Below are 27680 nucleotides of genomic sequence, written 5' to 3' on the forward strand. Positions count from 1 at the left end.
CTTTTTTTTTTTTTTTTTTTTTTTTTTTGATTGTAGGCTAAAGCCAATTTTGAAAAAGAAGAAAGGCGTAAAGAACTTAAGCGACTTCGGGGTGAGGACACATGGATGCTACCTGATGTGAATGAGCGAATTGAACAGTTATCACAGGTGAATACTAACAGGTTTATTTGATGTAAGGATTTTTTTTTGGTACTTATTCAAGCTGATATTGGAGGAATAATTTTATAGAATGTTTTCATAAGTTACAGAATGAATATCACATAATTGGCATTGTTGAATAGTTTTATCTCCTTGGCAGAAGTAAGATATTGTAATATTTTGGACATTATGACATGGAAAGATTTTGTTATTTGAATTGGCTGGTAGAAGAGTTAGCTTCAAATTTCTGGCCCACTGTAGTGAGCTTATAGGCCTAAAAATTTATGCATTTTAAGCTTTATGTCTTTATTTTATTTTATTTAGGGCTCAAGCCTGTTTTCCTATAATTTTTTAAAAAATTATTTTTAATTGACAGTTGTATAAATTTATGGGGTACAGTATGATGGTTTGATCTATGTATACATTACAGAAAGATTCAGTCAAGCTAATGAACATATCCATCAACTCACCAACTTATTTTTTTGTGATGAGAACATTAAAAGTCTATTCTTCAATGGTTTTGAAATAGACAATACATTATTGTTAACTACGGTCATCAGTAATATATCACTAAAACTTATTTCTAGTGTTATGCAAACTTTGTACCTTTTGATCAACATCTTCCCTTTCTTCCCTATCCCTGCTTCTTCCCCTAGCCTCTTCCTGTAATTTTAGTTTGTGCTATCTTGTTATATTTTTTATGACCTAATAGACTTGTATAAATTTCTGGGGGGACCATAGAAGGATATGATATGTCTGTGTGTTTATGTGTATATATATGCATATGTATACATGTTTATGTATATATGTGTTTATTTGATTATGTTTGTCACATTGATATCCAAATAAAGCCAAAATTTTCCCAGTATTTTTCTGGTAAGAAGTCAGTTATATGATTTATTAATATTGTGTATATTGTAGAGGTGTTTTAAGGTTTCCTGAAAGATTTTATTTATCTAGACATATTCTTTGTCTTATTTCATCGAAGATTGAAAGTATTTTAGAATGTGATTTTATTTTTTCTTTCAAAATACATCCTTTTAAATTAAGATAAAGATAAATTCTTTTCTTGCCTGTTCAAAATGATTGCAGGAACACTCTGTGAAGAAAAAGAAGAAAAAAGACAAGCATTCAAAAAAAGCAAAGAAAGAGAAGAAAAAAAAGAGCAAGAAACAGAAATATGAAAAAAACAATGAGTCATCTGATAGCTCATCAGTAAGTATGTACTAAAATTAATCAAAGCAGCTATTTGCCTGTTTAATGTGCCTGTTTAACCATGTCAGTTAAGATACAAAGTATTTCCACTATCCCATAACATTCTTCATAGCCTCTTCTAGTCAGTCCCCTGTCTCCCTCTCTCCTCCTCCACTTTGGGTTTGAACGACTGCATATCTCTTTTTGCACACTATAGGTTTTTCTTGTTCTGGATTTTTATGTTAATTGGTTCATGTAACATGATCTTTGATGTACCTGGCTTCTTTGACCTCACTAGTGTTTTGGTAATTTATTCCTGCTATTGAATGTATCAGTAGATACTTTCTTTTTATTGCAGTATTCCAGTGTGTGAATATACCACAATTTGCTTTTTTTTTTTTATCTGTTAAAGTCATTTGGGTTATTTTTAGTTAGGGGGTGTTAGGCATAATGCTGTGGTGAACATTTGTATACACTTGTGGATATACATGTTTCTTTTTTCTGGGAGGAAAAATGCCATTGTTTTCCAAAGTGGCTGGGCATTTTGCACTCATACAGCCAAAGTGTATGAGTTCCAGTTATTCCTCATCCTTGCTAGTACTTGGTATTGTCAGTCTTTGTAGTTTTTAGCTGTTCTACTGTGTAATATCTCATGTGGTGCTTCCCCGAAGGACAAGGATGTAGAGCATTATTTTAAGTCTCTATAGGGCACCCTATGTCTTCCTTTGTAAAATTCAGTTTATGAAATATTTTCTTTTTGGCTTTTCATCATTTTTTCTTAGTGCTTCTGGTATACTAATTTTTGCACACCTCAAGATTGTGATTTCTCCTATGTTTGGTGTTTTTATTAATTTTTTTTTTTTTAAGAGATAGGTAAGGTCTCACTGTGTTGCGCAGACTGGAGTGCAGTGGCACTATGGTAGCTCACTGCAGCCTTGAACTCCAGGGCTCAAGCAATGCTGCTGCCGTAGTCTCCCAATCAGCTAAGATTATAGATGTGCACCTCCACCCAGCTAATTTGCTAAAAGTTTTTTTTTTTTTTTTTGTAGACATGCAGTCTTACTATGTTGCCCAGGCTGGTCTCAAACTCCTGGGCTCTAGTGGATCTCCTGCCTCAGCCTCCTAAAGTGCTGGGATTACAGGTGTGAGCCACCATGCTTGGCCTCCTATTTTTTTTCCCTAGAAGTTTTATAGCTTTTTTGCTTATTTATAATCCATAAATATTTTTTATTTATGTTATGTAGTGTCAGTTTGTTTTTTTCCCACATGGATTTCAGTTTTTCTAGCGTCATTTGTTGATGCTATTGGAAGGAGTTTTGGGAGATTGATATCTTAAAATATTCTTTCAATCCATTATGCACAGGGTACATCTCTCCAGCCATTTATGTCTTCTTTGGTTTTTCTCATAATGTTTTGAAATTTTTAGTGTAGAGGTCTTACATGTCGTTTGTTACATATTTTTTCCATTTTGTTTTCTGGAAGTGCTATTGTAAATTGAATTTTAAAATAAATGTCTTTACAGCTAGTATATAATTGTAGAACTGATTTTGAAACAATAAGATCCGAAAAAACTGCATTTGGTGTATTTACCTTGTATATCTTGTCACCTTGTTAAATTTACTACTACTAGTGTTGGAAGCTTTTTTAGTAGATTTCTTATGATTTCTAGGTAAATGGTATGTCATGTGTGAAAAATGCTTTTATTTTTTCTTTTCAATCTCTATGTCTGTTTTATTTGTTGATTTTTGTTGCCTTATTTCAGTAGCTAGGACTTAAAAATAGTGTTGAATGGAAGTGGTGAGAGTGGATATGATTGCCTTGTTCCTTAACTTAGGTGAAAAGCTTTCAGGTTTTTATATTTAAGCACGATGTCTGCTTTGGGACTTTCATGTATGCCCTTTCAAATTAAGGAAATTACATTCTATTTCTAGTTTTAAGAGAGTTTGTATCTTGAATGAGTGTTGAATTGGGTAAATGCTTTTTTTGCATCTATAAGTGTTAAAATTCACCAGTGAAACTGTTTGGTCCTGGAGTTTCTTTGTGGAATGGGTTTAACCACAAAGTTAATTCCCTTAATAGCTATGTTAAATATTTTCTGTTTATTCTTGAGTTAGTTTTAGTAATTTGGGTTTTTCTGGGGATTTATTCCATAGAAATTGTCAAATTTATTTTCGTAAAGTTGTTTGTAATATTTCCTTTGTTCTTTAAAAGTTTACAGAATCCATAGTGACATCCTCTCTTTCATTCCTGAAACTGGTAATTTCTATTTTCTGTTTGTTTCCTCTGTCAGTCTATCTTGAGGCATATCAGTTTTATTAATCTTTATTTATTGGCTTTCGGTTTCCTGGAATTTTTCTCTGGTTGTGTGTTTTCTGGTTCACTGATTTAAACTGTTTATTCTTTGCTTATACTTTTGTGTTTAATTAGCCCATTTCTCACTTTCTAAGATGAATGCATTGCCATTGATTTGAAATCTTCCTTTCTAATGAGTATGTATTTTATAAATTTTTCTCTTAGCACTGTTGTATCTCTACCTAACTTGGTTGTTATATTTTCATTGCTGTCCTATTAAAAATATTTTTTACCTTTCTTTTCCTTACTCATGGATATAGACGAATTTTTAAACTTCCAGATATTTGTGGATTTACTAGTTTATTTTGGTTATTGACTTTGAACTCAATTATTATTATACTCTATAATTTTAGTTTTTAAAAAGTTTTGAGACATTTTATGTACTAGCCTATGATCTGTCTTGGTGAAAATTCCACGTGTATTTGAAATGAGTATGTATTCTGCCATTGTTAGGTGTAGTGTTTTATAAATGTCGATTAGGGAAAGTTGATTAATAGTATTAAGTTTAGTGTTAATAAAACAGATTTTCTGTTCACCTGTACAGTTACTGAGAAAATAGTATTTAAATCTTTTAATTGTTTTGTGGATTTTTACTTATTTCTGCTTTCAGTTTTGTCAGTTTTCGCCTTATATATTTTGAAGCTTTGTTAGGTATGTAATAAATGGCTTTTACATTTTTAACTAAAACTCATTAAAATTATATTGGCCATATTTATGTGGCTACTATATTGGACAGTATATATATAGAAAAATTCTGTTGAATAGTACTGGTTTGGATTATTTATGTTTAATGTAATAGTTGATATGGATGAATTTAAGTCTACCAACCTATTATTCCTTTTCTATTTTTTATTTTGTTCTTTTTTCCTTTGTTCCCTCCTTTTCCTGCCTTCTTTTGGATTGTTTTTTAGCATTCCATTTTATCTCTGCTATAGGCTTATTAGGTATACCTTATTTATTTTTAATGAGTGCTCTAAGTCTTATCCATATTTTAACTTACCATACTCTACTTTCAAATAATATATGATTTTACTTTTATGATTAGACCTTCACCAAAATAATATGCTTCCATTTTCTCCTACCATATTTTTTTGCTGTTGTTATCATATATTTTACTTCTACATATGTTATAAACCCACATTATTTATAATTTTTAATGTCATACATTCTCATTATTTTTACTTTAGTCAGTTACCTTTTAAATAAGTTACACATGTGAAAAGTCTTTTATATGTACCCACAGATGTATCATCTCTGATATTCTTTATTATTTTATATAGGTCTAAATTTCTAATACCATTTTCCTTTTGTCTGTAGAACTTTCATTAATATGTATTGTAGATTTGCAGACAGTGAATTCTTTCAGCTATTATTTGAAAATTTCTTTTATTTTATCTTCATTCTTTCTTATTTTCTTTTACCACAAACTAAGAAGTTCTTACTAGTCATCTTCATTTTTCAGATACTTTGTTAGGTATAGAATTTTAAGTTTATAGTTCCCCCCCACCCCATAAAATGTCATCCCGGTGTCTTCAGGCTTGTATTGTACATATTGAGGATTCTGTAGTCATTTTAATCTTTTTTTCTCTGTATGTAGTGTGCTTTTTTATTCTTGATGCTTTTAGGGCTCTTTTTTCATGATTATTTTTCAGTGAATCAATTGTGTTACGTCTTGGTGTGGATTTCTTTGTGTTTATTCTGCTGTCTTGGTCTATTTGTGCTATACCAAAACAAATGGGTGGATTATAAATGACAGAAACTTATTTCCCACAGTTTGGGAGGCTTGAAGGTCTAAGATCGAGGGCGCTGGCAGATTTTGTATCTGGTGAGGGCTTGTTTCCTCATAGTTGGCTGTCTTCTCACTCTAACCTCACGTGGCAGAAGGGAGTGCTCTTGGGCTATTTTTTTGTTTTGTTTTGTTTTTGAGACACAGTCTCGCTCTTTCGGCCAGGCTGAAGTGCAGTGGCACAATTTGGTTCCCTGCAACCTCTGTCTCCTGGACTCAAGAAAATCTCCTGCCTCAGCCTCCCGAGTTGCTGGGATTACTGGTGTGTGCCACCATGCCTGGCTAATTTTTCTATTTTTAGTAGCGACGAGGTTTCACCACGTTGGCCAGGCTGATCTCAAACTGCTGACCTCAGGTAATCCACCCACCTCAGCCTTCCAAAGTGCTGGGATTATAGGCATGAGCCATCGTGCTCAGCCTGGGCTATGTTTAATAAGCCCCTCAATCCCATTCCCAGTCATCTCCCAAACCCTCACCTCCTACTATCATTGTCTTGGGGTTTAGGATCTCAATGTAAGAATCTGGTGGGGGACACAAACATTGATAGTGTAGCATCTGCCTTAGGTTCACTGTGCTGCTTTGCTTTGTGAGTTTACAGTTTCCATCAAATATGAAATTTTCTGGGTTTTTTTTTTTTTTTTTTTCTGTTCCCTGTCATTTTGGTAGTCTCCTTAAAATAATGCCTCACAGGTTGATGAGCCTGTGTTCACTTTCTTTCTAGCCTTTTTCCTTTCTATGTTTTGGTTAGGTATATTTTATTGCTATGTCATGAGCTTCAGGTTCACTGGACTTTTCTTTTTCTGTATTTAGCTTACTGTTACCGCTATCCAGGGAATTTTCATTTCAGGTACTGTATTTTTTTTTTTTTTAATAATTAGAAGTTTCATTTGGATCTTTTTAATGTTTTTCAGTTTATTTCCTCATTATGTTCACATTTTCCCTTCCTTGACCATATTTATGATAATTGTGTTAAAGTCTTGATTTGCTATTTCATTCTATCTCGTTTTTTCCTGTTCTGTTTCAATTAAATGATTTTTCTCTTGAATATGGATTGCATTTGCTTGCTGCTTTGAATGTTTAGAACTTTTAATTGGATGCTGAATCTTATGAAAGTTATATTGTGACTGCTGGATTTCGTTGACTTCTTGAGAGGGTATTGAGCTTTCTTTTGGCAGTTAATTGTGAATTAGCTTAATCCTTTTCAAGACTTGTTTTTAAGTTTTGTTCATATACATCTAGAATAGCTTTACTCTAGGGCTGGTTTAGCCTTTCTACTAAGGCATGACCCTTGTGGGTTCTCTGATAATTGTCCCGGATGTTCAGCGAGGTTTCTTTACTCTGTTTGGTAGGAACTAGAATGTCCTCCAACCCTTTGTGAGCTCTGGGGATTGTTTTGCTTACAGATCTTTGGTAATTGTTTTTTCCATGATAGTTTTTCTTTGCCTGACCTTGTGGACTCTTATCCTCAGCGTGTTCAGCTTGGTCTTTATTTGAAGACTCCAAGGATCCTTTAAATAGAGTTCTGGCACTTTCTCTGTGTAGCTCTCCATCTACACTTTGTCACAGCCTTCACAAAGTTTAAATTCTTTTTCCTTTGCTCAATGAGATTTTCATGTTCTGCTTGGGTTACCCCTCTATGCCACAGTCTAGAAAGTGCCTTTAGACAAAAAGTTGGAGAGATTTTAGTGTTCATTTTTATTCTAATTTGTATATATTTCTAGTTTGATGCCATTTACTTTGTCGTGGACAGAAGCAGAAGTCGTCAAGTTCCCTTGATTTTTGCTGGTAGCACTTTTCTGTCTTAGTTTCACCTTCTAGGTTTTGGCCACTGGATAGAATTAGGGATGTAGTTAATTCTGAAGGCTGTGCAAGATGAGAGCCCTGAAGGCTGTGTTAGGTCAGGAGGCCTATTAAGCTTGATGCTTAATGAGCTTGAGGTAAAATGGAGGATTGAAACTAAAATCAGCAAGAGAACTGAAGTCATAGCATGGGGAGCATGAATTTTGCTGAAGTGGTAAAGTGAGTGCATAATTGTGAAAATGAGTATAGGTTGCTGCTTAAAGTTTCTAATTAGTGCTATTGAAAGAGTAGAAAAAGACATTTCATATAATTTCAGCTTGCATTTATCAAATGCTTATTCTTTGCCACACACTGTTCTAGACATGGGGAGTATAAAAATATAAAGTTGTTTTTAAACCTTTGGGGAACTCATTTCCTAACTGGATAAATAGATACATAATATTAATATGATTTTGTAGTAGATTTTGTCGAAGAAGATGATGGCTTTATTTTCTGTTCTGACTGAGTTTAGCATGCCATCCAACGTGATGCTGTGGTAGTACAGGATATTGAGGTAAGAGGGATTTTATTTGCTAACTTGTTGAGGAAACGGTGCTTGAGTTGAGACCAGAAAGATTAGTAAGCATTAGGCAAATAAAGGTGTTCTTGGCATTTCATGCATAAGGAATTGCCAGAGCAGAGACATGGAAGTATGAGATAATATGAGTGTGAGTATGTGTGTATGTATGTATATATAACTATAAGCAATTTGATAGTACTAAATTATAAAACAAGAGGAGGGGTGAATGTAGATAAAACTGTCAGAATTGACAGGGACTTGTAAACCAAGAGCTTTGACTTTATTCAGTAGGGAATGTATCATCTAATTAGGTTCAGCTGCATGTATTAGAAAATCTTAGAATAGCCATTGATTACACAAGATAGAAGTTCATTTTTGTCTTAAATGAAATAAGCCAGATAGGCAGACTAGGGCTAGTATGGTCTTCTGGGGTCAAGGCTTCTATTGTCTTGCGTTTCCATCATTCTTTATAGCATTGCCTCTTACTCCAGATAACAGGAAAGAAGATGTTCTTCTTTATTAACTTGACTTCCAGAAGGTCCTGTAAAATGCTTTTGCTTACATCTAATTGGACACTTGATCATAAGGCTTCACTTTCTAGCATGGTAATTACATTTACTTCTCCAAATAAAATGGGATTCTGTTGGTGGGAAAGAAGAGGAATAACTAGCAGTCGTTGTGATGGGAAGCCCTAGAGGAGAAGTATAGTGGTCAGATGTTCCCTTTATATTACTCTAAATGTATTTGGGGTGTGGGGTTGGAGAAGGAAGGGGAGCAGGAAAGACTGGAGTCCAGAAGACTAATTTGTTCTGGAATCAATTGTTTAGGTGAGAGATAGGATCTGATCTAGGGCTGCTACTTCAAGGATGAAAGAGAATATCAGTTGGTATTTTGGTCGCAGGTAACAGAAACTGAATTTAAATTGGCTTTTGCAAAAAGGAGGGTTTATTATTAGAGTACAAAATTCTCCTAAGACATATAGATGTAGGCTTCAGGAATGGCTGGAATTAGAATTATGAATGGTTTTTGTAATTTTCTTGTAATTTTTCATTTCCCCATCCTGAGTTCTATTTTTTAAAAAATTTTTGCTGATTCCTATTTCTCATGACAGAAATGGCCTGTTCCAATGCTTTTCCAGTTCTTAGTTTTAGATAAACCCATTTAGACCTGATTTCAGATTCCTCAGGAATGGCTCAGATTGATATGAATTGGGTTAGATACCTACCTTTGAACTAATCAGCAGTCGCCAGGGATACAGGTAGGCTCCTATGGTAATCATGTATTCACTGTATGGTATATTTGATAAATATTTTAGAAATGAAAATGGTAGGCTTGAATGTGTGAGGTAACGTGATCCTGAGTTTCTGACTTGGTTAAGTGGGTGGTTGGTTGTTCCAGATAACTAACTTCAATAATTTACAAGGAGGAGTAGATTTTGTAGAAGAAGATGGCTTTATTTTCTATTCTTACTGAGTTTAGCATGCCATCCAACTACAACAGACAATTAGTCAGTGACACTTTGATTAGACAAATTTGAAAGATATCGGCACAATTGATTGTAGTTCAGGCCATCAGAATGGTTTTAATGGTCCATTAAAGGGAATGTTTAGAGATTTAAAAATGTCATGGGCATGGAACCCCAAATAACATAGACATTTAAGGGCTGAGCAAAGGAGGAAGAGTTCATAAAGGAGATGGGAAAGAAACAAAGAGTGGGAGGAGAGCTGAGAAGTGTCATGGAAGTCAGGAAAGTGAGTCATGAACAGAGTTGTATTGAGCAGAAAGGTTTAGAGAGCTGAAGATCGAAACATTTTGTTCAGTTTGGCACAGTGGATGCCATTGGTGAGTTTGGAGAAGTTTCAGTGGATTAATAGGGACAGTAGATATATTGTAGAGTTTTGAGAAAATGTATGAAAGTGAGAGTGTGAAGGCAGTGCATGTAGACTACTCTTTCAAGCAGTTCATCTAAGAATGGAAGCTGAAAGATTAATTCCTGCTAGAGGAGGAATATATAGGGTCAAGGAAGGTTCCCCTCCCCCTAAAAAAAAAGGATGGGAAATAAATGATCATATTTCTAGGCCATTAGGGATCTTTGGTTGATGCCTTAAGAGGAGAAGATAATTGATGGAGCAAGGTCCTGGAGGAAAAGAAAGAGTTGGTATCAAAATCTTTAGAGCAGGATCTGCCTTAAACAGGAGGAATTAATTGGAAATAAGGATAGGCAGATCCATAAATGTGTTGGGAGATGAGTAGGAAGATAAGGTGACCCTAGTTTTCTTCATGAAGTAAGAGAAGATATCATTTAGTGAGAATATGGGAATTGATATAAAGCCTGAGGAGGGCGTTGAGGAAGATAATGTTATCTGCAGTTTTAGATCAAGGGAAATCTCAAAATGTGAAACTAAGGGGCAAACAGCAAACTAATTTACCTGGGTGTAGTTTCCCCTGTTCTAGTGAAGCAGAGATGTGAGTAGTCACTGAAGCTCTGTGCTGAAGTGAGTTCTCTACTTGGCAGTTCTCATTTTTGTTTTTTTGCTTTCTCTTGGCTTGATAATAAATGGATAAGAAAATAAAAATAATTTGGTTTTGTTTTGTAGATTTAACTCAAACTAGTAGGTTTGCATTTTTTTTCTTTAAAATTTCTTTTTTTAAATCTTTTGAGATGGAATCTCTGTCACTCAGGCTGGAGTGCAGTGGCACAACCTCAGCTCACTGAAACCTCTACCTCCTGGGTTCAAGTGTTTCTTCTGCCACAGCCTTCTGAGTAGCTGGGATTATAGGCATGTACCACCACACTTGGCTAACTTTTTTGTATTTTTAGTAGAGAACGGGTTTCATCATGTTGGCCAGGCTGGCCTCGAACTTCTGACCTCAAGTAATACACCCGCTTTGGCCTCCCAAAGTGCTGGGATTACAGGTGTGAGCCACTGCACCCAGCTCTTTAAAATTTCAATGTCATTTTGTAACGGGGAAATACAGTGTAAGCATTTTTCCTAGGATGCTGAATTTCTACTACTTAACAGCACAGAATTTTCATATCAAAGTATGCAAATTTGAGAATTTCACTTACATGCTAAATGTTCTTAGAGCTCTGAAGATGAGTGGGTTGAAGCTGTTCCATCCCAGATTCCTGACAAGGAAAAGGCCTGGAAAGTGAAAGATGAAAAGTCACAAAAAGATGACAGCCAAATTATGAAGGTAAGCAAGCCACCTTATCTTCCTTCCTGCCTGCCTGCCTGCCTGCCTGCCTGTCCGTCCATCCTTGATTCATTCATTTTAGAGACAGGGTCTCACTCTTGTCCAGGCTGGGCTGCAGTGGCACAATCATAGCTCATCACAGCCTCAACATCCCAGGCTCAAGTGATGCTCCCACCTCAACCTCCCATGTAGCTGGGACCACAGGTGTGTGCCACCATGCCTGGCTAATTTTTTATTTTTTGTAGAGATGGGGTCTCCCTATGTTGCCTAGACTGGTCTTGAACTCCTGAGTTCAAAGAGTCCTCCCCCTTCAGCCTCCCAAGGTGCTAGGATTAGACACCTGAGCCAGTGCACCTAGCCTACTACTTGATTTTAAAGAAAGAAGTATCAACTTCTGAGAATAAATGAATATAAAAATGAAAGATGATTAAATTTTTTTCAGGAGAAAAATTAGACTTTGAAAACAATATACTTCATGAATAATTTTGGCAGTAATGCTGTTTGCTGAATGTTTAGACCCCCACTTCCCCTTCTACTGTGAAAAAGTGAGTGTTCCTCTCTATTCTCCTGCCTTAGAGGTTTTCACGCTTTTGATTGTTAAGAAGTGGCACCTCCCACTTATGTACCTAAAGCCTTATACTGTTCTCTCTCTGACCCTTCTACAGTGAGTAGAGTTCCATCACAGTTTTTCTTTCCCTTTACCTCATGCCTTAATTTTCTTAACAATACTTAACAGTTGAATAGTTCACAAACTTTGGATTGTAGTTCATCTGCCTAAGGAAGAATGTAATTAGTTCACTGTTTACAGTGAACGTAGTTTAATTGCTTGTTGTCAATTGCTTGATTGCCAGACTGGGCTGGATGCTTTAGATCTGTTATCTTGCTTACTCTTTAAAACAATCTTGAAAGATAGGCATTTTATACCATTTTATAGAGGAGAGACTGAAGTACAGAGAGATTAAGAAACTTGCTTCAAGTTATATAGCCATGTTGAACTTGATTCAGGTTTGATTGCTTCCAAAATCTTTGCTCTTATTACCAAGTGTTTATTAAATTCTAATCAGTTCAGATTGAAATGGCTGCCTTTTTTTAACAGAGGGATGAGTGGATGACTATTGATTTTATGTCTGTTAAAACTGTGTCGTCCTCATCACTCAAAGCTGAAAAGGAAACTATGAGGAAAATAGAGCAAGAGAAAACCCAAGCACTTGAACAGGTAAGAGAATATTTGAAATGCTTTAATTTTCTAATTTACCTTTAATAAACTTGTAAGACATTTATATAAAGCAGTTGAACTTGTAAAATATTATTTTTATAGTATTTAATACAATTAGTGAAAACAACTATGAAATGTGATATCAGTTAAATAAAAATATATTTCCAATAGAAGTGAGTTAAAGGTTTATTGGGTTTATAAATCTAGGGCATATATAAAGGTGAGTGAACATTGAGTTTAGGTTAATACCATTAAATTGAAAGTGAACTCAACTTCTGTTTCAGTTGAATTAGATACCATAAAAATACTTCCATTTCAAGACATCTAGAATTTCTGGTAGATAAAATGTAAAATAAGCATGCTTATTTTATACTTTATTGTTGTTACTATGCCAGTAAGGAAGCAATAGGAAATCTGTAGAGACCAAAAAACGAGGCAAAAGCTTGAATCCAGAGAAGAAAGGAAGTGCCAAAGCTGGTAGCTTTTCTAGGGTTATCATGCAATCCTGGTAAAATGGAATTCCAGTTTGTACTGCAGCAGCAGCATATGTTTCTTTTCTGTTACTCAGTATCTGTAATTGTCAAACTTTATAATTTTTTGTCAGATGGATGAGAAATGGTATTTCTTTTTTTGGTATGCATTATCTGATTACTACAAGAGAGATCTTTTTGTGTTTTTTGGTCATTCAGATTTCTTGTACTGTGAGCTGCTGTTTGTGTTTTTTGCTTACTTTTCTACTAGGGTTATTTGTCTTTTTCTAGCTGATTAAAGAAGTTCTTTATGTTTTCAGTCCTGTGTCTTTTATACATTTTCAGATAGTATCTCACAATTTGTCTAGCTTCTTGTCAATTGTCCTTAGTATGCAATTCTAGCCTTTTTTTTTTTTTTCAGTTAACTATCTGATGTGTGTGTCTTTGAGTGTCTAGCTAAGACCATTGGAAGAAATTCCTTGACTGTAGATATTGAAAGATTTTGTGGTAAACTAACAAAGGAAGTGACAGAACCTTTTCTGATAGAAACTAAGAAATAAAATCCCTATGGTTTTGCGTATCCCTTTAGGTTAGTCTTTAACTTAAATTTTCTCCTTTGAAGATTCTTTACTTTCTGGTCACCTCATGAACACATTTAAAAAAGCCTTTTTAAAAACAAATTTTAGATAGCATTTTAATTTTTAGTAGTGTATTGTATTCCTGGAAACTAAAGTTCCTAACATTTGACTTGTTTCATTTCTTGCCATCCTCTTGCTATTTACTTCTTGTAGGAAGCATTTTCTAACCCTCACTCCCCAAGGTCAAGTTAGGTAAAATTAGTATGCAGTTCTTTAGCATCCTTTACTTTGATCTCATTTATCTATATTTATATTGCTTGATTGTCTTTCCCCCTTCTCTAGACTGTATTTAATGGCAAGGACCATGGCTGTCTTACACATTACAGTCCCAATGCCTGACATCGTGCTTAGAACACAGGAGGTACTTGCATCTGTGATTAGGCTGCTATTCATCTCTTGCCTGGATTACTGCCACAGACTTCTGACTGGAGTTGTGCCTCTAATCTTGTTTTTCTCCAGTCTTTCCTCCATGCTGAGCCTGGTTTGCTCTTTGTGTGATTTGAAGCCGATCATGTTCATGAGTCTCTGTTGGTCCGGTATGAAACCCTCACAGCAGTTCAAAATGGCTCACCTGGCCCAGTCCCTGATTATGCTACAACCTAATCTTGTGGTATTGGTCACTCACAGTCTAAGTTTTAGCCAGTTAGAATTAGTTTAAGTTTCCTGAAAGTGCTGCAGTTACTGCTATTATTCTTTCTACCTGGAACAAACATCTTTATGTTCCCTCCCCACCACGAAGAAAGAAAATGTAGTTGATTTCTGCTCATGCTTAGGTCTAAGACTGCACATTTAGTCCCTCTAGGAAGTCTTTGATCCTTCAATGTGAGAAGGATTTGAATTTTTTTGGATCCTTAGTACTGTATATTTCTGTCTTCAAAGCATGTGCCTGTTTTTATTGTCTGTATTCCTTGCTGTACTAAAAGCTAGCAAGGGTTGACCAGGATTTTTGACAGTTAAATCTTCTACATCTAGCACAATTTTGAGATATAGTAGGCATTCAATAAAAACATTGAATGAATGTGAATTTAGACATTTCCTGCAAGTTATAGAACAGCATGTCTTAAGAATGTTTTAAGTGATTTGTCCAGGATTATTGCTGTTAATTGGGTCTCCGATTTATTATTTGTTAATTTTTTTGTGATGGATCTGTTTTTGAAATTTCACCTGTGAAAATGATTTGTTCTAGTCCAAACTGATGGAAAGAGAATTGAATCCATACTGGAAGGATGGAGGGACAGGTCTTCCACCCGAAGACTGTGGTGTGTCATCGATTACTAAAGGTATTTCTGCATTTTGATTGTAGACACACAGGCTTTTAAAAATTTTTTTCCAGACAGTCTCGCTGTGTCACCCAGGCTGAAGTGCAGTGGCATAATCACAGTTCACTGCAGTCTCCACCTCCCACTCAAGTGATCCTCCCATCTCAGCCCCCCAAGTAGCTGGGACTACAGGTATGAATCACCACTCCCAGATGATTTTTTATATTTTCGAAGAGATGGGGCTTTACCGTGTTGCCTAGGCTGGTTTTGCGCTCCTGAACTTAAGCCTTGACCTAACTGCCTTGACCTCCCAAAGTGTAAGGATCACAGGTGTAAGCTACTGCCCCTGGCCTCCGGCATTTCTTTTGGTATTATAAGTATATGACCCGAGTTTACATATGAGAAAGCATTGATAAAAATTTGCAGTCTTTTGAAGCCTTATTTAAATTATTAATACTTTGGAAGATTGTTTTAATTATGATGTATTTGGGAGCAAGTTAATTAAATACATAGTTTTGTACTTGAAAATATTCTCATATATGAGTTTCTACTTAAAATAGATTAATACAAAGTGTGATTCTGTGAGTACATAATAATGCATTTGGTTTGTTATATTCTGTCACAAAATGTAAGAGTATTGTCTGAAATTTCATGAAAATGTATGAAAACTAAAGATGTGGTTTATATATTCAGAATTTCCTACTTTTCTGGAATTAATAAAATTTGTATTGACCTTAGGAGAATTCTATTATTTTCCAGCAGATGGAGACAAAATATTTTAATGTCACATAAGCATACTTTCTAACACAATTTAAAAAACACTTACATTCTCGTTAAATGTTGTGTTGACACCTCAATGAAAAGTTTATTACAATTAACCCAGCATACAGATGGCAGTATTATACATTATGATATTCTCTTTTTATTTTAGCGATTTATCAGTCGGAAGTTCTCCTGCTTTTTTTGCATAGTGTATTTTTATTTTGGCTATTTGCTAAAATTCTTTTGTATTTTTTTTTCACCTGGACTTCTACATATCTTTTGTATTTTATGTAGTGATGTCAGTGGAGCCACCTTACAGTTTCCTTCTTAATTTAGCAATTTTACTAAGTTATTGGTAATCGTAACAGTTTCTTTTTTTGTCTTTCAACTTCAGGCAGAAGTGTCCCTGCTAAGTTATGTAATAGTAACTGTAGTCATATAAGGTTCTCTTTGAAATACTGTTTCATAGGTACTTACAGAAAAGTTGGAGAAGCAGTAAATTAGCTCACTCAACCATTACTGTAGAGCTGTTTTTGTGATCTAGGCTTTTACCATCCCTAATGTCAGAGAACGGTCAATAAATTTCTCTGAGGAAAACCTAAAATTGAAAGACCCAGTCTTTGAATCTTGCCGTTCGACAGGTTCTTTGCTGAGTGGAGAAGATCTGGAGTTTGCTTTAGGTGGTATCTTTTAGCAGACTGAAACAGCAGAATCAAAGATACTAGGAGAAAATGACCTAACATAAAGCTTTTAGAGAGCCCTTCTCCCACCCTCTTCATATCGTGCTTTTACTGCTTCTTTTTCCCATCTTCTGTTTATTCAGAAGGAGAAAAAAATGACAGAAAGCTTCTGTCTGTCAGAGGCTAAGATCCCAGAGTTGAAATTAAGTTTTAAAAAATGATCGATGGGTTTTACTGCATATGTAGATAGAGTTGACATTCTACTTAGACCAATGGTAGGACTGGAACTGTTAGGCGTCTGAAAATATTGCAGTATCAGTATTAAGGTGGTAGAGGTGACATAGTGTTATTGTTAAAGGACTAGACTTTGGAGTCAGTCTACTTGGGATTAGAATTTTGGCATTTCCACTAATTAGCTTCATAATTTTGGAGCCATTTTCTGGCCTTTTGAGCCCAATTTATTCATATGTAATAGGGGATAATGATGTTACCTATCTTACATAATGTGAAGATTAAATTAGAAAATCTTTTAGCACAGTGTCTGGAATACGGTGACTACTCAATAATGATGATAATGTCTGATATTTGTATGATTAAATCTTTTGGGAAGGTTTTATCAACAGGTTTTTGTAATGATTGAAATGACATATTTTCAATAATATGTTAATCTTGATTTTTTTCTTAGAATTCAGTAGAAAAGTAGGTTAATCATTTTCAGAGCCCATACAAAATTATTTTAAGTCATATTTTAGTAATGAGAATATTTGTAGAATTTTAGAATTTATGTGGCACAGTTATGTGTCAGCTTTTTTCTTAGCAATCATGTAAAGGAGAGCAGTGTAGATGTTATATTAATTGTATAGCTCAAGAAACTAAGGCTTAGAGTAGCCAGGTAATTTTTCCTTCAGTCATGTTAGTAGTAGAACCCAGGTCTTCTGATTCTTAGTCTAGCATTAGGTACTCTAGATTCTTTAGTGGAAGACTATTTTTATTACCATGTAGTTAGTAGGAATTCTTGCTTACAGACTCTTTCGATTTGATTTTCTTTCTATTGATTTTTTTCCCCATGCTTATTTTTTAGCTTTTTCTGCTAGAATCTTTGAGTTGGAAAGATTTTGAGAGATGGTTTAAATCAACTATTTTATTTTAGAGATGAAGGAGTAAAGGTCCAAAGAAGTTAATGACGTACTTAAGATTTTACAAATATTTAATAGCAGCATCAAGACCAAAATCTAGGTCTCCTGATAGTTTATCGCTATTTTTATGTTAGTATTTTTTTCTGAGAGAATTGGGGAATATAGCCCAGATTCATTTGGTTGTTATTAATATTTTATGACTTTGAGTTATGATGGAATCATACATTGAAATTTCTTAATTTTTTACTTAGAACAGATTTGAAATCTAGGTGTATGTTAAGTGCCACATATCAGTTAATTTATGTAATTATTTGATACATCCTTTTCTGAGCATAGAGGACCTGAACCATGCTACATTCATGTTTATACTTCCTATTGTAGGAAGGTTTTTATATTCATAATAAATATTCACTTAATTTTTTTTATTGAATTTCGGGATGGTACTGCAAGTTGGTATTTTTTGTTTGCTTTTTAAATACTAAGTTTGGTGATTTTTTTTTTATTACCAGAAAGACTTCATTATTGCCACCTCTAATTATAAGATAAATAGGACTATTTAAATAGAACATATTATCAACTAAAGGTGAAATTATTAAATTATTGTATAAAATATTAATTTAAATATTTCTAGAATTGTATGAATTTAACTAGTGAAGGAATTGTCTGAAAATTTTTATTCCAATTGGATTTTCTTTGTAAATGTCAACATAGAGGAGTAAAAGCAGTCTTACTTTTTTCTCTGATTATTTTTTCTCTGAGCTATTATATTTTGTTGATTGTTCAGGAAAGTTTTACTGTGTGCATCAGCATTTTTCCAGTTTCATGGATAATTCTTTGGAATAAACAATTTAATTATGTAGCTGAAACGTTCATATAGGGATTTATTACTGTGGATTTCTTTTACTCATCACTATGTAGATTGGAGATTTAGACTAACTTCCTCGAGTAGTTGCATAGTTAACTTTGAACTCATAAACTATATGAATAACAAAAAAAGCAAGAGTAAAATAAGCTTTTGAATAAAATGTGAAATCATTGCATTAAGTTAGAGATCTAGGTTTTGAAGTACAAAATATTTTAGGCCTGTAAAGAAAAGTTATATTAGGATGGATTGCTTAGTAAAGACAAACTTTTGAGATCTGAATGGAGGAATGGAATTAATTTGAATAGAATTAATTTGAGCCTTGAAAATTCTGTTTTGTTTTTTTTTTTTAAGTAAACTGTTTATTGAAATGTAACGTATATATATAAATATTCAAAAATATTTAGTGAATATCTACTATGAATATAAAAACCTTTCTACCATGGCTTACATGTAAATTATATATGTACATAAACACACAAACCATAAGTATGCAGCAGCAGACTAATCATTTTGGTCAAATGAAAACATTTATTTGCTCAGCACAGTTTGAAAATCTTATTAGTAACCCAGAAGTCCCTTTATGGCCCTTCTGGTCACTACCTTGTCACCAGAACGGTAACCATTATTCTGTTTTCCAGTACCAGATACCAGTATATCCTCCTTTGTTTCAAGCTCCTTTTGCCCACATTTTGAGATTCATCCATGTTGTTGTGTATAGTTGTAGTTTTTCATTTTCTTTGCTGTATAAAAATAAATAGTATATTTTAGGAATATATCACAATGTAGGAGGTGTCCTGTGTACTGATGATATACATTTCCTGGGTTGTTTCCAGGCTGAAATTATTGCAGTGTTCTGCTATGAATATTCTTATATATGTCTTGGGGTCAATGTGTGTGCATTTTTGTTGGTTATAGAGCTGGGGCGATCTTAAAGCAGTCATGTTCTGGGGCAAGGAAAATAAGGAGCAGAATTTTTATTTAAGTAATTGATTTCTTCTTGACACATATCCAAAGTGTGATGTGTAATGAAGAAAAGAAAGCCAGCTTAAAAAATTCATTAAAGGCCTTCAAATGTTCATTGTTGGTAATTATGAGTAAAGTAAGATACAGGTATTGATCGACTTATGACCTATGCAACTTACTACCATTTGACTTTACGACCACAATCGCTAGCCACGACTGCTCTGCATCTGGCAGCGCAAACGTTGCCCAGCTGGGCGTACGACAGTGCGGACCAGCTTCCGGCAGCACTACCATCTCCGTGTGCATATAGCCTACTCAACTTATGGCCAAATAGTGTTACGACTGATCTGTCGGACCCAATCATGGTCGTAAGTCGAGCACTAGCTGTAATTTGTCTTAACATCCACTTGCATAGCTTCCCTATTTGTTCTTTGTTCTGCAACTGAGGTAGCTTTTTCCTTTCTGTGTGTGTCCTTTTATTCCTTAATTATTTCTTGGAATGTCCTCCCTTACCTTTTTAAAATAGAAACCCAACTCATTTTCTTGAGCCTGGTTTGTGGAATTTTCCCTGACTTCTCACTTGGAAATAACTGTACTTTTCTCACTTTCTTGAACCCTGTGTATCTTTTTATATTAGCGGTTACATTATTTTTATTTTAATTAATTATGTCCTTTTATTCTTATTCTCTTAGATTGGAATTTTCTTAAAGATAGATTTATTTATCTTTTCCTTCTTCCTAGTGGCAAAACTCTGTGGCTTACATATATGGGCACTCACATATAATACGTGTGTTGAATTCCAAATGCACTTATATATTTAAAGAAAAATATTTGTATTTTGGAAGTCATTATAGAAGCAATAAATATTAATTGTATGATAACCACATTAAAAGTATAATGAATATTTAATGTTGGAATTTAGTTTCAGTGGTAGAAGATGGTGGATTAAGCTGGCTAAGGAAGTCTTATTTAAGAATGAAGGAACAGGCTGAGAAACAAAATAGAAACTTTGAGGACATTGTAGCCGAAAGATACGGGGTGAGTATCTGTATTAAGGATATGGGTCTTATTTTCAGAATTATGTGAAAAATTAACTGCATTTAACTTTGTTTTGTGCCATGAAGAACTGAATTAATATTAAATTTCATGTTTTTATACTACTGAAGTAATTTTCTGCTTTTCATTATTATGTAAACATGTATCTATTTTTTATTGGCATAATGAATGTAAAGCTTAAGTATATGAAACTTAAGTGTGGGTGTGTTTAATGTAAAAGTAACATTTTCTCATTGTGAGAAAATTTAAACAATGCTGGAAAGTTTGCATGGTACACTTCTGGAGGTAACCACTGTTGGAATTTTTGTATATTCCAGAGTTAGGTATATTCTAGAGTTTGGGTGTTTTACAGAATTTTTTAGAAGAGTGTATATATACTCTTAAGACAATGAAAGCATACAACAGTATATATTTTAGAACCAGTTTCCCCATTTTTCTGGACAGTCTTTCTGTTGTAATAATTATTGATGTTCTTTTTTTTTTTTCAATTGCCAGAGGAAAGCAGGTTTAGAAAGTAGTAAGATTTTTGGAATATACTTTTCCAGATATTCTCCCCCTGTATTTTAAAGTAGGCTCATGGAATATGCCCTGGCTTTTTAAACTTAATTTACACATAGTTTGATGCCAGTAAATATGTACATTTTAATGACTTCTTAATATTTTATTATACGTTTATAGGATTTTCTTTACCTGTTGGTCAGTGGATGAACATTTATATGCTTTCCTTTTCCCTTGTTAAATAGCATTGTGCTGACTGTCGGTGTCCAATGCATTTTGCATATTTTTCTTATTGGTGAATTACTAAAAATGAACTGCCTGTTTAAAGGATATAGACATTTAAAGCAGTGTACCTATTGCTAAATTTCCCTACTTAAAGAATGAACAAATTATCCTTAAGAATATCTTTTATCACATAATTTCAACAGTAAGATCATTCCTTATAGTTTATGTTGTGATTGGCAAAAATTTTAAGTTTTGCTTTTGTTTTTAAACGTTTGTTTACTGGTGAATTGGAATTTTTTTTTTTTATATTTATTTTGGCCATTTGTATCCTTTATTGAATTGACTATTGATATTATTTGCCCATTTTTCCTTTGGAATAATGATTTAAGACTTTTTAATAAATCTGTTCAGATTTTTTCTCTCAGCTTCATGTTTGGTTTTTACTTTGCTTGTAATTTGCTATGGATAAGTTTTAAATATTTTTACTTATCAAAATCCCTCATATTATTTTTTCATAAGTTAATGCTCATTTACAGGCCTTCACCACCACAGTCATAAAAATGTACAGCTATATTTACTTTGAGTACTTGTTCAGTTTTATTTTTTATGTTTTATCTTTAATCTTTCTGGAATATATATTTGTGTATGGTATGAAATAGGCATCAAACTTTCTATAAGTCTTATATAGTTGTTTATAATATATTGAATGAATTATTTTGTGTACCACTAATTTGAAATGACATGTTTATTATGCATTAAATTTTCTTATATACATGGGTCTGTTCCTTTTCTCTCAGATCTATTTCATTAATCTTTCTATCTTCAGATTGGTTTCATTGATCTTTCTATCTTTTCCTGGAATTAGTATCATACTGTTATAATTATTGTGGTTTTCGGTAAATTATGCAGATAGCAAATAATTAATAAACACCTACTACATGGTAGTCACTGTGTGACTAATAGGTCTCTCTTGTTAGTCACTAAAACTTTAGCTTTGCTTTCTTATGTGTTTATTTTTCTTAGTAAATTTAAGCTCACCAGAAATAAACATTTTTCCAAAATTTGTTATAAATTTATAACTTTTTGGAATTTTGATTTAACTAAATGTATAGATAAATTAAGAACAACTAGTATCTTTATAATATAGAGTCATCCCATCCCAAAACACCAAGTATTTATTTATACACTTCACTAATTTTCTCTGCAGTTATTATGCATATGCCATTGAGGTTATTTTTATTTTTTTCAATTATAAATTGAAATCTAAAAATGTTTTTTGACTTGCTGTTGGTTGGCCAATTTTTTAAACATTATTCTAATTTAGAAAATTTTGGGTTATGTGGGAAGGTAGTTATATGCAAATAATTATTTTGTTTTTCTCCTCTCTGTTAAAATATTTAAACTTTCTTTTCTTTTTGAAATAGTTATAATTTTAGAACTTTGATGAGAGGATTGGAAGCTGGTATTCTTGTCTTTAAGTAATGACTTCTTGGGTTTAAGATTATCACGTTTAAGTATCTTTGTATTCAAAGTTGAGTAAAAGGTGCTTTTTTGTTTTTTTTTTTTAAATTTTTATTTTATTTTTAAATTTTTTATGTTGTATATGTTTAAGGTATGTATTCCAGGATGTTTTGATATGCACAAGGAAATAATTACTACAGTTAAGCAAATTAATGTATCATTTATCTCACATAGTTATTCTCCTTTTTTTGTCCGATAAAAGTGCCTAAAACCTACTCTCTTAGCAAATTTTCAGTATATAATGTGGTATTATTAACTGTAGTCCTCTTACTGAACATCATATCTCCAGGCTTAGTTATCCTATATAATGGAAACTTTGTACTCTTTGACCTCGGTCTTCCCATCCCCTCTCCTTGCAGTAACCACCTTTCTGCTTTCTGTTTCTGTGTGTGATGCATCTTTTCCTTGAAAATCGTTTTAAACTTTGAAACTACAAGGACATTTATTTAGACTTGACCATTGCATTTGCCATTTGATTTTTAGCGTTTGTTTTTTTAATTTTAATTTTAATTTTTCTTTCCAGGTATCTTTGCCGTAATTCATTTATGGAGTGACTTAATCATGTTGAGTAATTTTTTTCCCTCAGGATTGCTAGTGCTATGCCCTCTTATTCTCTGCATTTTTGAAAATGATTTTCTTTTTCCCATACCAAGGAAGGATAATTTGATTGTAAAGTGAACTCTTTATATAGAATTATAGCTTAATTTTTTCAAAATTTTATCTTGATTCTATTATTTATTTATTATTATAGATGAACAGCTGATAAGACTGTCTTTCCTTTGCACGTAATTTGTTATTTATCTACCCCTATCCAAATGCAGGCTCACACTTATTCACTCTTTCTCCAATCTAGTCATTGTAAAGGATTTTCTTTTTCCTTGAGCTTTGAGATTCAGGAAATAGGATTTTTTCCTGTGTTTTTGTTTCTTTTCCCCACCCAAGGCTATTGGATGAGCCCTTCTGAGAAATTGGCTGGGAGAGATTTTCTTATATATTTTTAAAATTAATGCTCTTCTCTCATCATCTTTGCTCCATCTTTCTGGAAGCACTAATAAATGCAGATTAGATTTTCTAGAATCAATTGTTCAATGTGTTTTTCTTTCATATAACTTAACATTTATTTACTACCTTTTCCTAAAATGTAGAGAATTCCCAGGTTAATTTAGTTTTCAGCACTCTCTGTTCTTCCTTTTGTGTATCTGGGCAGTTTTTTGTGGCACATAATTTTATATTTGCAAATTTTTCTTGTTCTTGAATTATTATATTTTCCGTGAGAGTCTGTTTTAGCATTTTAACCTTTTGAATCTCACAACCAGTAAGAATTAATTATTTTTTGAAAAGTTTGTCTCTACTGTTTTCAGTGTTATACTTTGTATTAGTGCAGAGCATTTTGTCTGTTTTTGGGGTATCTTTTTGTTATTTGATAATTTTTAATTGTTTATGCATGCTTTTAAAAAGTTTGTCAGTGTAGGATGATTATATGGGTCTTCTTTCACCCCCTTAGTGGGCTTTTCGGTATGCCACTTGGCAGTGAGTCATACAGTGACATGTGGGGTGCAAGTCACTGAGCCATTCCTAATTTTAGATATCTTGTTTAATTTTTCTCCTTTGTAGTCAATGGAAGTATTTCAGTCAAAATTAGAAGACGCTGAAAAAGCTGCATCCATAAAAGAAGATTATGGACGAGAACGGTGGAGGAAACCCACATATTCAGATAAAGCAAAAAATAGTCAAGAAAGTAGAAAATCAGACTTAGTAAAATATGATAACAGTTCATGTGATAGATATGCTACAGCAGACTCTGCAAAAAATAGCAATAATGATAAATTTATTGGTGATGAAAAAGATAAGAGACCTGGGTCTTTAGAAACATCTAGAAGAGAATCTAACCCAAGGCAAAATCAAGAGTTTTCTTCTGGAAATTTGAGAGCTAAATTCTTGAGACCCTCTGATGATGAAGAACTGTCATTTCACAGAAAGGGTAGAAAATTTGAACCATCTAGTTCATCTTCACTATTGGTAGCTCAGGGTTCTTTGCATAGTGGTTTCAGAAAACCCATCGAGAACAGTGAAGAAAGGTTAACATGGAGTCACTCTGATGGGAAAGGAGACAAGAAACATTCAAATCAAAAGCCGCTGGAAACCAGTACCAATGAATACCAACACATTACAGAAGATAGGAGAGAAAAATCCCAAGATGAAGGCTTCAGAGATGACCCTCCAAATAAACATCTGCAGGACACAAAGTCTACATTTGCTGGGTATTTTATCATTTTTTAGTTTGATAAGTGAATATTAAGATCCAGAGAGTTTAAAGAACTGAAACGTGTTTTTAGAACATCAGTTGTTAACTATGACTATGGTCTCACACATCTTAAAATTGATAGAAGGGGAAAGATAGGCAGATTTAACAATGCAGTAATATTGTGTTATAGAGTGCATTTTTTTTTTAGAGGTTTGCTTTTTTTTAGAAGAGCTGAAAGAATTCAGTAGCTATAGTTTTTCAAAGTATGTTGCTTCTTTGCAATATAAAAACAGAATGAGTTAACATTTTCAATGTATGTGCTGTAGGAGATATTTTGGTAGATTTTGTTACCAGTGCCATTATTTTCTAAGTAAATTATCTTATTAAGTATAATCATAATCATAAATAATGTATGTCTACAGGAAGTCTAGGAGACAAAAGGAAAATATACTACCACAGCCCAAACATAAAGCGACAAATATATGCTGGAAATCTTGCAAAAGGCAGCATGAATTATGGTTGTTATTTTGTGCAGAGAAAAAAATAATCCACTTTGGGCAATTGACAGATTTTAAAGATAATGTTAGAGTTTTAAATGTAAAATATATGTTGCACTTATATAGGGCTGGGTCAGAAGATGAGGAAACCCCCCTTGAATGAGACCAAACCTAAGAAAATTTGCTTTAGCTATAAGGCTGGCCCTGTTAAAGATAGCCAGAAAAAAAAAAGTGTCCAAAGGGTAATAACTTAGACTTGAATGATCATTTAAATCTGTTTGAAAATGGCACCAAATGAGTGGGACACTAAAGGAAAAGGTTTTAGGAAGTAATAGAAACCTATGGTTGTAGTAGATAAAAGCACTGTGGTTTGGGCTTGTGAGTCTGATAAATCACTTTTGTTAATGACTCCATCTGAAGCAGTGGATTATAAAACTCAGTGTGTAACTTTCAGTGGGAGGGAGGTGGCAAAATCAGAGAGTGACTAAGCCCCAGTCAAATGGGCTCTGGTTCAGGTCAGGGCTTTGCTCCCAGGAAACAGAAGGAGAAATCCAATTGTATTGACTGAATAAACATGGCAGGGATTAGTGCCTAAGCCTGTGTGCATATATAATTATCCTGTCTTCACTCCAGGTACCCTGGGTGGTAGACTATTTTCAGTTCCCAGCCACTAGGGAAATGAGGCTCTTATTTCCTGATATCATTAGGATTGGGTTAGCGTTTGGATGATCTGTAGGTCTTCTGTGACTGTAGCTAAGCAAAATGTCTACTGCACAATTGGTATTCCAACTGGTTTTCTGATTGTTGCATATTTGCATGTCTTATTTAAGTTGTAATCTTCTGATAGATACACTATAATGCAGACACTTACTAAAAGCTGTGTATGTATGTGTGTCTGTGTGTGTATATATATAATTTTTTAGTTTGAAGAGAGAGCTCACTAAAAGGTATATGTGTGTGTATATATGTATGTATATATGTAATTTTTGATTTGAAGATAGTATTCTTTGTTATCTGTGTTAATTTGGTGGTAGAGAGGGTTTGAGGCTTTCTGTGATTCTGTGACTGGCTGGAGAGGGAAAGAAAAATCTAGGCATCATCCAAAAAAAGAAAAAAGATTCCTGAGAATGTAGAGTGGTTGTAAAGTAGGAGACCAGGACAGGACCTTGAAGAATGCCTAGAAAGGATCAGTGAAAGATTGTTAGAAATTATTAATTTGTCTGAACAGTATCCTGGGAATATGTTGGATTTTTTATAAAGTGCTAGAATTCCAGAAAGTTCTAGGACTAATGAATTTTAGAACTAGAAAAAAAAACATAGAAATGATTTAGAACTAAAAGAAGTAGTCTGACCTCTGCATTTTGCAGATGCAGAAACTGAGGGAACTCAGGTTGTGACTTATACAATGTTATATAACTAGGATTTCCAGGTTCTTTTTTTCATAAAAAATGGGTTTCTTGTAATATTTGGACATATGTATACCAAAAAATTTTTATTGTTTACCTGAAATTCAAATTTAGCCAAGTGTCCTGTATTTTATTTAGCAACCCTGTGTGTAACACTTATGCATTTCCTGGGTTTATGACCTTTCACAAGAGTTGACACTTCGCTGTGCTTCGGGTTTCTTATCTTAAACCAGGATACCAACAGGATCTACTTCATGGGGTTGTTGTGTGAGTTAATGTATGAAAAACTTAGCATAGTATCTGGCACCTAGTAAAGGCTCCATAAATCTTAGCTGTTACTGCTATCATTGATATTATTATGTAATTAGTTATTTGCAGAGCTTAGACTCTGTATTCTGATGTCTGTTTGGCATGCTTTCAAATAAGGTTAAAGGGAGAACCTTGAATCTTTTTATAAAAGGAAAAGAAAAATCTTTTCCTTTTATACATTGGTTATGGAAAAGTTATTGATACCCTTTGTGAGAGTAGTTTTGTTAGAACACAAGAAAAGTTGATCAGTTAGAGGCATAGGAGAGAGAAAAAGAGATAGATAAGCTGCAAGAAGGGAAGAATTTTCAGCAAGGACTGGAGGACTGGAAAATAACTTTGTGTCTTGTAAAATGAATATTGCAACATGTCATGGGTCAGTCTACCAGACTGTAAGTTGTTACAAATAATATCTTTGTCTTATATAAATGGTCATCATTGGAAAAATTAGTTGAATTAGTTTTTACTTCTTTGTATGTCTTGTTCTTTTATCTTTACCTTTCTTGCTCTTTACACCAGTATCATTTTTTAGAACATGCCATTTACAATCTGAATAAATGTACATGTATAAAATTTAAACAATATAGATGGAAGAGTATAAAACAAGAATATAAAACTTAGATGTGTATAAAATGAAAGAGTAAATCTCCCTTTCATGTCACTTCCACCCTAATCCTCTTTGCCAGGTTAATAGTGTTGATAGTATCTTTCCAGATTTTTTAGTGTATTTGAAAATGTGTAATATATATAGTTAATGTATAAAATTTTATATAAAACGTATAAAAACTTAAATATATATTTAATATGTAAGTTAAATAACTGTACAATGCATATGCCATTTATAATCTTGGCTTTTTTCTGAATATCTTAAAGATCCTTTTACTTCAGCCCATATGTACCTACATTTTTT

At 33.5% G+C, this 27680-nt stretch overlaps 1 protein-coding gene across 3 annotated transcripts in view; it reads left to right on the top strand.

The window, feature by feature from the left end:
• Nucleotides 1-27680, top strand: part of CWF19L2 (CWF19 like cell cycle control factor 2) — a 112767-nt gene that overhangs the window by 2261 nt on the left and 82826 nt on the right. For all 3 annotated transcript variants that reach the window (XM_032285700.1, XM_032285699.1, XM_032285698.1), the window contains exons 2-8: nucleotides 37-147; nucleotides 1231-1353; nucleotides 10917-11027; nucleotides 12124-12243; nucleotides 14538-14631; nucleotides 19939-20054; nucleotides 23931-24577. In XM_032285700.1, the coding sequence (XP_032141591.1) occupies nucleotides 37-147; nucleotides 1231-1353; nucleotides 10917-11027; nucleotides 12124-12243; nucleotides 14538-14631; nucleotides 19939-20054; nucleotides 23931-24577 (1322 nt within the window). The remainder of the gene's footprint in view (nucleotides 1-36; nucleotides 148-1230; nucleotides 1354-10916; nucleotides 11028-12123; nucleotides 12244-14537; nucleotides 14632-19938; nucleotides 20055-23930; nucleotides 24578-27680) is intronic.

Source organism: Sapajus apella, unplaced genomic scaffold (assembly GCF_009761245.1).
Source record: "Sapajus apella isolate SASKATOON/1434 unplaced genomic scaffold, GSC_monkey_1.0 scaffold16, whole genome shotgun sequence".
Lineage (NCBI taxonomy): Eukaryota > Metazoa > Chordata > Mammalia > Primates > Cebidae > Sapajus > Sapajus apella.